The sequence below is a fragment of the Scleropages formosus genome, chromosome 20 (genome assembly GCF_900964775.1).
Source record: "Scleropages formosus chromosome 20, fSclFor1.1, whole genome shotgun sequence".
In the NCBI taxonomy this organism is placed as follows: Eukaryota; Metazoa; Chordata; class Actinopteri; order Osteoglossiformes; family Osteoglossidae; genus Scleropages; species Scleropages formosus.
This window is the reverse complement of record NC_041825.1, coordinates 22,012,929-22,023,542: the sequence shown is the minus strand read 5'-3', so window position 1 is coordinate 22,023,542 and position 10,614 is coordinate 22,012,929. Positions and strand designations below refer to the sequence as shown.

The 10,614-nt window shown below is 44.7% G+C and overlaps 1 protein-coding gene across 1 annotated transcript; it reads left to right on the top strand.

Annotated features, from left to right (window-relative positions):
• The first annotated feature begins 811 nt into the window (after positions 1-811).
• On the top strand, positions 812-8,539 carry LOC108939963 (riboflavin-binding protein-like). The gene is made up of 6 exons (XM_029246906.1): positions 812-1,024; positions 2,304-2,484; positions 2,744-2,843; positions 4,070-4,198; positions 4,296-4,404; positions 7,581-8,539. Exons 2-6 carry the CDS (start codon positions 2,313-2,315, stop codon positions 7,920-7,922), a joined length of 852 nt encoding a protein of 283 aa, XP_029102739.1. The 5' UTR covers positions 812-1,024; positions 2,304-2,312; the 3' UTR covers positions 7,923-8,539.
• Positions 8,540-10,614: the final 2,075 nt, after the last annotated feature.

The window sequence follows — 10,614 nt, the reverse complement described above, 5'->3', positions numbered from 1 at the left end:
CGCCATCGGTTATCTGGCTGTATGTTTGCAGGGAGACTACGTCTCCTACACTGGCACGGCGTACCCTGTGAAGATGATCAGATCTCGTAAGAGATCTCCTTCTAGTTTAGTGACACAGCACGCCAATGCGAACAACAGTAGTCTGTACAATGAATGAAAAAATGAATTATTTAATGTATGCGGAGAGCTGGGATGTGCTGTCTAAAGGGGGGAGGCCCGTGTTGTAATGCTATGAAGGGACGGGGGAGCCGTTGTCAGCCAGGGCAGTAAACAAAAGGCCATGAGACAGAAACGGGAAGGGGAGGGTCACGGCTCTTCTGCAGCTTCTCCACCCACTTGCTCGACAGAGCTGATGCACATCCCTGGGCACCGACCAGCGCTGACTTCGTGGATAAGTAAAGCTACCATCCACTGAAGATAAAAGCGTGCGGTTCCGTTCGTCTGGAGCGCAACGACCTCGAGCCATGAAGGGATGAGGGATGAAAGTGACCGAAACATGTGTGAAGGAAATACGTTTAAAGGGTGGCATAAATTCAGCGGCCTGTTATACTTCTCCTAAAGCTTTAAGAAGGAAATCAGTGTCAAACCATTGAATGACTCGTATAAGGGGGGTTTGGCAGATTGTTTGCAATTTTCGGTATAGGTTTGTTGATCACTAGATGGTCACCAGGATGACAAAGCTCATCGAAGGGTGGAAGCGATCAGCAACATGCCCACGTGAAATGCCTAATGTATAAATCAGAGAGAGAGGGAGCAACAGTGGGGGGGGGAGAGAGAGAGAGAGAGAGAGAGAGAGAGAGAAGGAAACAGGGAGGAGGATAAGCTGGAGGGAGACATGAAGAGGGAGGGAAGGCGTGAGAGAGCGATGTGGGTGATCAAGATGCCCTTCAATAAATGAGAGACAGATTAGCGCGCGGCTGCAGGAGGACGATCTCACAGCCCACGAGCCGCAGGACGGGGATCCCTGGGAAAAAACAGCCGAGCAGGAGCCCCGTGGAAGCAGAGATCGGAGTCCCGCACACAGGTAAGGACACGTGGAGGGGGGGGGGGGCTCCTAGCGACGCTCATCACCCACGTGTGTGTGTGTGTGTGTGTGTGTGTGTGTGTGTGTGAGAGAGAGACACGAAGCGCTGGACAGCAGGGCTGCACATGTGATGTGGCCGTGTTCCTGCGTGTGGCTCTGAACAAATCTTGCTCTCCTTGGGCTCTCAGGGTTACTTGTTCTTTTCCGAAATGATGAAGCGGGTAACACCTGCGGGCTCGAGCCGTGGACAGTCCACGCGCTCCCGTACCTCATTTTACCGTGAATACTCACCCGGTCGTGGGTCCACGGAGGAGATGCGGCAGCCTTGGTATCTCATTGCTTTTTCTCCTCTTTTTTTTTCCGTTCTCGATTTTCCTCCTATTCCATTTTTTGCGACTCGATCGAAGTCCTCGTTACTCCGGTTTCCTCGCGCTTCACTTCCTAACCCTCCCGTCGCTCCTTTTTATTCTCGTTCGCATTCAGGCCTCCAGCCCCATTTCACTGGAAAAAAATCCCAAGTAAAAGAAACGGTTCTGTACGTGTAGCAAATATGTGTATTTGGAAAAGGCTACATAAATATGTTTTAACTGTATTTTTACAATCATCATCAGAATAATAAGGTTTGTTATTATCAAATTGTACCAATGACGGGCGGATTTGAATTGCAGGTAAATCAATTAACATTTAAAAATATATACGTTCATATTAAATGTAGGTCCCCAGCAAGAGTTACAATGTAATATTTATGCATACCATGGGGAAAATTGTGTATACATCTTCTTCCAGCAGAACATACGTATTTGGATTGTGTTTCACACAACGATCCAGTTGTCGGAAATGAGGAAATTAATAAATACATTTATTAAATTAATTTTCTAATAGACAGTGGAAAAAGTTTTAGGTGTTATAGGCCTGCCGGATCCCACGCAGGGAACAAAACGTTGAGAAAAGCAACGAAGTCACGGATTTCCATAATAGACAAGTTATTCCACGCGTTTATTTTCTTCACTTATTTCAAAGAGCAACAACACAGTATCAAAATTATTTGAATACTAATATTCATAGTGAAAAGTTGAATCACCGCCAGCCGGGAGGAGCATAGCAAACGAAAAGACAATTTTGACGTCTACGGTAACATTTTTTTTATTGCTTTTTCCACATACATCTCTAGATGGTTTTTAAAGAACTTTGTCTTTTTCACGTTTTTAAATTGTTCAAGAGAGATACGCTGCTGTCCAAGATTCTGACCTCACACCCAACATACCTTCCCTTCTTGCAGAGTGACGACATGGAGATCACCGCCGCTCGGCCAGAGCAGATTATATTGGCTGCCGCATATTGCTTCTCTCTTCTGATTGGCTGGTCGCGGTGCCAGGAGGGGGCGTGTCTCCAAGACGGGAAGCACAAGGCCACGCCCAGTCCGGAGCCCTTCTTGAACCAATGCGCGCTCTATGCAGAGAGTGAGTGGAACGAGTCTCTATGGCCACAACAAAGTGACCTTGTGACCTTGGGTTGGAAGCACTTTGAGATCCAAACAATATCTCTACATTAGATATATGGAAGCACCTCAGACTTCTTCTGTAAAGTCTGTTGAGACCTTGCTGATCCACAAAATTGTTAAAGACCCGGAGGCTGAAGCAGTTCTGCGTGACTTTACATGGGACCTTTGGTCGCCGGTGCATGGTTTTATTTTCTCTTCTGTTTTTCATCTCTTGTCAGATGCATGTTGCTCGCAGAATGACATCCCGGAACTCGCAGCATCTCCAGGCCTGAAAGTGGAGGAGATTTTCTGGGACACATGTGGACCTCTCAGCCCTGGGTAGGCCACCATTCTTCATTTCCGTTCTCTTTTATTTGACTTCTCCCGGCATTAATGTTAAGTTACGTAACGATTGGGGGGTAAAAAGCTCTGTTCTGACTTACTTTTCCCTGTGCGGCTGGGAAAAGTAACTGCAAAGATCCGAGTGTTCGTTCAGAATGTGTCTGCGCATACACGATTAGCAAGGCAACTTCATGCAAAGGAGACAACATATGAATGCAGTCTTTCGATATCCTGTAAATGCTTCATTAAAAAGAAAAAAAGATGCTGTCATAAATTTTCCTCTAGCTAGTATGTACAAAGCCACAGCCCAAGCAAATAATCAAATATTTTAATAAAAGCATAAAAATAAAATCATAAAATAAAATAAAAGCATACTCAGTTTTATTCCCTGAAATTATTAAGTGTCATTAAAGCCTTGTCCAGTGTGGCTTGTAATGTGAGGTTTGTCTGTTTAGCTATTTATAGATGGGTAATTTGTACTGAATCAGTTTTGGGTAAGTACCTTGCTCAAGGGTACAACAGCTGGAGTGGAGTTGTGCTGGTAGAACCGTAGTAGTGTCACATTTTCATACCTAGGAGTTTTCTAAATACCAGCTGTAACAATACTGAATCCAATTAAAGATCCCTTCATTATTTTACATTGTAAACCTCTGTATGATCTGACAGATTACATTACTTTAGGTGTGTAGCTCTGCTCTTAGAGAACAAGTTCATCCGGATGACATTTAATTGTTGCTGGTTATTGCATTTCCTGACTTTAATTTATTGTTGGTTATTTTAACTGAAGAAGAAAACTTTGAGCTCTATTTGGTGAAGTCCTCAATGCGTTAAATGTTGGCCGACAGCACTAGGATGAGGAGCTGAGTAAAACGTGCCTGAGCAGCTGAAAAACCTGCTGACAAAACACCCCATACACCTGAGCCATCAGTAATCACGTCGAGATCCTACCTTATGAAACGGCCTTCCCACGGTAGCTGCTGGCTGCTCACATTCAATTTATAGCACTAACTCATTTAGAAGCGATGTAGTACATTCTTCGGCTTCATTTAATTTTTACTGCTGTAGTACCTTGGCCGAAAGGCATCGCCGTGTGTTCTCTTCTGATCTTTGCCTGCTTGTGAATTAATGAGATTCATTTTTGACACCTGAGAACATCCTGCTGTGTCTCTCACCTTGATGTCTCACCTTTATTGTCTTTGCCCCCTCCCACCTCCACCCTCCAGCTGCACAGACTTCCTGAGGCGCATTGCCTGCTTCCACCTGTGTTCTCCCGATGCTGCCCGATGGCCTCACCCCCAGCACCCTGCTTCCTACCAGGCTGTGCCGCTTTGCCACAGCTTCTGCAGAGACTGGTGAGATTGACTTGCTTGACCAACCGTGGGCCATGACCGTGCTTGGAGGCGACCTTGCGGAGGACACTCTGCGTGATGATGCCTTTCACTTTTGCAGGTTCGAGACTTGCAAAACAGACCTGACGTGCACACGTAACTCTGTGGGCGATGGAGAATGGCACCGCCATCCGATCAACTGCACTGGGAACTGTGTGACCTACCAGCAGGTAAGGAATCTCTTGGGGAGCTTCAGGTGGCAAAGTGGTTGGAGCCACCGCGTTGCACTCAAAGGGCACGTTTGAATCGCAGCTTCTTCTTGTTCTTCTTCCTGAATTGGCAAGGTAGATAAGAGCTCAGTCCATTGCAAAGCAGTGACACACACACACACACACACACACACTTATTCACAGAACTTGTTACTTCGCTGTCCATATTAGCGTTAGCTGTAGAGTAGGCAGTTCGTTTTATATTAACAGCTTCATTGTAATCCACCGTTATCCTCTCGCTGGATATCTGCTAAAGCAATTCAACTCTACCGTCCTTAAGCAAGGTCCCTCTAGGATCCTCGTTCCTTGCCAACCAAGCTCCTTGCTGTCCACCACTTCTGCATCTCCACCATAAGACCTTGTGCTTGTGCTTTGTGGCCATTCTGAAGGAGTGCAAATGTCCTCCTGCAGCCCATTTGACAGAATGGAACCAGTAAGGGCACAGAGAGCATCCGCTGGGGAGCCGAGCTGTGCTCTGCAGCTTCGCTGGACCGAGTTATTTTTAAAGTGCCCGGCTGCCCGCAGAGCGACCGAGGGCTGGATTGCAGCTGGGTCTGCCTGTGAGCCGCTGCCAAGCCACAAACAGGAACTGTCAGTTCACATCATGCTCTTCACCCTGTACATGGACCACTGCGTGTGTGTGTGAAGGTGGCAGCTACACCCCCACTCAGTCCTCCACGAAATAATTTGAATGTAAATATGAACACGCTGCTCCAAAAAGCTGTATCGAAATGAGGATTAGGGCATTTATGCAAATCTGTTTGTGCTGTATTTTAGTCTTGTGTCTAAATCAATCAGAAAAAAAACCCATTGGCAAAATATGAGTGATATCCTCCAAGTTTTCATCGTTATGTTTTTTCGTATTTCATGCTGTCCTGAAGGTGACAGAAAGTAGAACCATCACGAAAGAGATGGAGAGAGAGAAACCAATGCTTTAGACAAGTGCATCGCTTATCATATCTGGGATATAAAACCCCCTGCTGTGCAACCTGTAGGCACCTGCGTACCTCCCGTTGTCTGTTTCCGTAGCTCGTTTCTCACGTTTTGCAGTACCGCTTTAGATGCGTCAAATCCAAAGTCGCAGCATTAGTGTTTAATCCAGTTTCTGCACCCTCCCACAAACAAAAATACTTTGACTTTGGAGGTGAAATGTCTTCCTAATTAACTAGATAGATTAATGTGTAGTTGCAAATCTGTGTATTGCCAGTGATGTGGCAGAACAAGGATTAATCGAGGAATACTTTTGGAACGGGGGGCGCGGTGGCGTGGCGGGTTTGGCCGGATCCTGCTCTGTGGTGGGCCTGGGGTTTCAGTCCCACTTGGGGTGCCTTGTGATAGACTGGCGTCCCGTCCTGGGTGTGTCCCCTCCCCCTCCAGTCTTGCACCCTGTGTTGCCGGGTTAGGCTCCTGTTCGTCAGGACAAGCAGTTTCGGACTCTCTGCGTGTACGTTTGAAATTAGAAATCCACACAAAACTGGAAGAGAAGAGAAACTTTCTCAGTCTGAACAAGGGTGGTGAGGACAAAATGAAATGTGTGCATAAAAGCCCCCACCCTCAGCGAGACGGTGCATGTTGGCGTGGGAGCCGCACACGCCTCGGTTCTTTCTGCAGGGTTTTCCTCACCCAGCATCCCAAATCAAGCTGACACCACCCCTTCTGCCTGCACATGTAAAAAAACATGCGCTCAAACATGGGTTCTGTTGTGCAGCCCTGGGGGAACTGGACAGCTCCATACGGTAAATCACATTTTATTCACATAGTAGATGGTGTAATAAGATATTTTTTTTTTATCCATCTGGGTGGTTCTACCGAAGAAAACCGCTTCATTACGAGGTCAAGATAGTAGCAGCACTGTCCTTTTCTAGGAAAAAGTTCCTTGATCACATAGTGGCTATTGACCTAATCCACTGTCTGGTGTAGATTAATCAACCAAGAAGACAAAGTGTTAATAATCCCTTTCATTTTCTCCTTAACATGTATGCAACAGATATATCCTTTCATGTAGCCACAAATAAACGGCCAATTTAAAATAAACACGCTGTGCATTTATGTATATGCCAATATATGCACAGAAAAAAAATATACACGAAGACAGTGTATGTGTTTGCCAGACCTTTGTTGCTGCCTCCTCCAGGTTTGTCACAGTGCTGTCAGCCTCTCGGTTAATATGTAAAACTGGGCAGCAGCTCTGGTGCTTCGTCCTACTTTCCCACTCGCTGTTGTAGGTTCACAGGCGGTGCCGAGTGACTCATTGCACTCCCTCCGACAGAGGGGGCCCAACAGGTAGCACTTCCTACAAATCGGTGCTGACTCACGCAGGTCGCAACGTTCTCAACTGGGAAAAACACAGCTGAGGTGCAAGCTCTGATGTAAGAGTTTCTGACAGAAGGGGCTCTGGGTCCAACAATCAAGTATTTGTAAGACAGACAGACAGAAGCTGAGCACATGAGTGGTGCCTGTGCATTTCCCACTATCCAGTGTGGTGGTGGCAGTGTCATGGTCTGGGGAAGCTTTACTGGTCACAGAGCTGGTGATTCTTACCAAGTTCATGGCAATCTAAGTCAGCATGGCTACTTCAAATGCATGCCATTCCATCAGAATTATGGGTAATATATTATTTTTCAGCAGGATACCAAAGTGAAACCTACCTCAAAAATGGCCAAGATGGAGAGTGAGGGACAACTTGTGATGTGGATGTAAAACATTGTCAGTTATGAAAAAAGCATTTCCAGGAAGTGTGCTGAAACTGATGCTGTATCTGACAAAGAAATGAGACCTTTGCATAACCACCTCAGACATCTGAGTCATCAGTAATAACAGGCAGAAAGTGAATCACAGCTGAGCCACATATACAGTAAGTATGTAAAATATGTAAAATAAATGCCACTGTCTTACCTTGCATTTGACTGGCACCGTGTCCAGGTTGTATCCTTCCTCGTGCCTTATGTTTCCAGGATAGGCTCTGGAACACTACAGCCCTGCACTGGACTAGCAGATATTGATAATGGATGGGTCCAACTTTGGCTAATCAATTTTGGTTGAAATGCTAAATTTGAACTAGATTAATACTGTACAAATGGCTGTCTATGTGATGTCTCCTCATCTGAATGTTTTCCCTTTTTCTGTGTGGGCGGCAGATGTACGAGAACGGCCGCAATCTGTGCGAGAGCGTATGGGGGGACGCCTTTATGTCCGTGGAGGATGATGGGGATGGCACCGAAGCAGGGTCCTGTGGATGCCTCACCTTAAGCCCCTCAGACCGGGAGGTGATCGCTGCTCTGCGAGCCCAGGAAGAGGATCCTGATGAGCTGGACACCACCAAGACTGGCCTGCCACAGTATCGTGCACCCTGCCGTCCCCAGCACCTGGACCAAGGCACTACATCAGCCCAACAGGCTCAAAAGAACAATGAGAACGTGGTCATGCGCAAACGTTCCATCTTCGTGGAAGACGTAGAAGGCAGTGGTAGTGGGTTCTAGTACATTTAACCTTCTGGGAGTGTTAAGGACATTCTAGAATCTGTAGACACTACTCCTCTGCCATATTCTTTCCAATGCCTAGCATCAGCAGAGTTAAGGTCAGGAAAAATGAGGCATTAACGACACCTTGTAGTAATGAGTCTATCAATGTAACATGGATAGCCTCAGCTTTAACAATTACTAAACCTGAGCTTGCCTTGCATGTATTCAATATTGTGTACTCAGAGAAGCAACATAACTCCTAACCTTTACTATTTGTTCATACATACAGCAGTGTCCTTTTCAACTACTAGATCTCAGATCTATCTCAAAGAAAATATGGAAGCAACATGTCTGACAATATCTCTCATTTAATTAGAACAACCAACCTAAAAATAATACACACACTCCTCAACTTACAAGTAGACCATTCTTAAACCCCTTGCGTAAGTAAAAAGTTACGTATGTCAGATTCCCCTTCCTCCCCCACCATTCAACATCATTGTGTGCTCTATTATACGTGCAGCATTCTTCACCATCATATTTATAGTCAATACAGCTAAACCTGGCTCCTGTGCTATAGACGATAATCTTTGCCCACCTTCATACGTCCTTATTATTTTCAATTTTATCTCCAAATCGACAACTGTACGCTTGCGAGACAGTTCTCGTTTTTCCTTCAAGTGCACGTTTAGCATCAGGTATTGCGAATAATGAAATGGGTAAAAAATACGTGAAAAACAAGAAGAGATGCATTCACAGCTCAAAACATGCGGGAACTGGGAAAATACAGCTTCCTGCCTTGTCTGGCTATGCCAGCTTGCACTTAATGTATTTCAGATGTTCTACATAAACACTATCCATAAATAATGTATATGCCAGGAATTTTTTACGTAAATCCAGATTTAGGTAAGTAGAGGAGTGTGTGTATATCTAAATAGGCAACTCATTAACTTTTGTTCAGCTTGCTTCATGTCATAATATATGTAAAATACATATACAACCCACATGGAGGTGGGAGCAGACGTCAGAAGAACCACAAAACTTCTCCCCTGTAAACTCTAAATCTTATCTCATGAAGACGAATCTTTGCTGCTCTCTGTACCATAACGTTGCATGAGTAATCTATATTTTGTATTATAACAATGAATTTCATTCTGAAAGTTATAGTTACCCTGGAAGAGGATGCTACATAGGAAATGCAACACTGCATATGGATATTCCCTGAAGACTAAAACACTAACCCATCATTATATTGAGGACTCTCACTGAGAAATATGGGAATATCAAGGATGAGCCGAATTCATGGGAAGAACCTGCCTCTGGGAACACGATGCCAAAACCTTAAATAAACAGTTACTTGATTGCCAGGATGTCTTTGGGCACCAAATTTTTGTCCCCTCTGGAGACTGACGTGAAGACATCTCTGGCTCATTAAATTTTACAACTAACGCTGTCAAGGAAAACTGATGGGAGCCTGCAAATCAGAACAAACTGACAAACTTCTTCATAGGACCTCCTTTGGAAACAAACATTTCTGTGTTGGCCCAGTTTTCTGTACATCAAGGGGGGAAAAAAAAAAAAAAAAAAAAAACACGATTGCTGTCATGTGTACATCTGAATTGCAGTACAACAACTCTTAGGTTCTCAATATGGATTCCAGTGTGTTTTTTCCAACCAGCCCCCACCCCCTCTGTAAGTTACTCAATAAATACTTGATTTCTAAATACATTTCCCCAGTTGTTGTTGTTGTTGTCTGGTAAAAACTGTTTCATAGGTTTCATGTAGGCATTCAGAAAAATTCACCAATAGTCAATTATTTCATGTGACAATTACTCTTTTGTAGGCATGAAAGAGGTCCAGTGTGCTCAATTTACATCTCTCAGCGTTTAAAGAGTTTCCCAAAATTTTCTAAGATGTTTGTTTTTTGCCATCCATTAACAAGCTGCTGACAATACTACAAAAAAATTGCAACACAACACAGCTGCCTGCCAGGATAAAGCATGGTAGATCAATCATAATGATTGCAAGTGGCAGAGTGATTAGAGCCATTTTGCAATCGAAAGACACAAGTTTAAATCCCTACTCCTGCTGTAATACTCTTGAGGTATTACCCTACTTGAGGTACTTACCCTAAACTGATGCAGTAAAAGCTGCCCAGCTGTATGTACACACACACACAATGTCTATAACTGCTTGTCCTGAGCAGGGTCGCGGTGAGCTGGAGCCTAACCCGGCAACACAGGGCGCAAGGCTGAAAGGAGAGGGGACACACCAAGAACAGGATGCCAGTCTAATGCAAGGCACCCCAAGCAGGACTCAAACCCCAGACCCACCGCCCAGCTGTATAAATGGGTAAATCATTTTAAGTAGTTCAATGTACAACTTAACATTGTTGCCCTGGAGAAGTGTCAATTAACTGAATAACAAAGGACCCAGCCTCTTACACTTTCTGTATTCTGACAATACACATACTTTCAGAAACTGAAAAACCATTAAGTCCAAGGGGACTCTCTTCTATCTCTGACAGACTGAATAAAAGCCCTCTGCTTGTAGTTATTTATCCAAAGATGGACTGAAAAATAAGGCTGCACAAAACACGAGAAGCACGAGAACAGGCCAACACTCAAGCTGCTGTTACAAAAGTTCTTGACAGTGACCGAAAAAGAGTACTACTCATAGCACTGATCAGCTCGACAAGGTTAGCCCTTGC

Excerpts from the sequence above, each read along its gene's own strand:
- LOC108939963 (XM_029246906.1), top strand. The coding sequence starts at position 2,313 with ATGGAGATCACCGCCGCTCGGCCAGAGCAGATTATATTGGCTGCCGCA. Across the intron at positions 2,844-4,069 it reads TGTGGACCTCTCAGCCCTGG|CTGCACAGACTTCCTGAGGC; the intron begins GTAGGCCACCAT and ends TCCACCCTCCAG. Across the intron at positions 4,199-4,295 it reads CACAGCTTCTGCAGAGACTG|GTTCGAGACTTGCAAAACAG; the intron begins GTGAGATTGACT and ends TCACTTTTGCAG.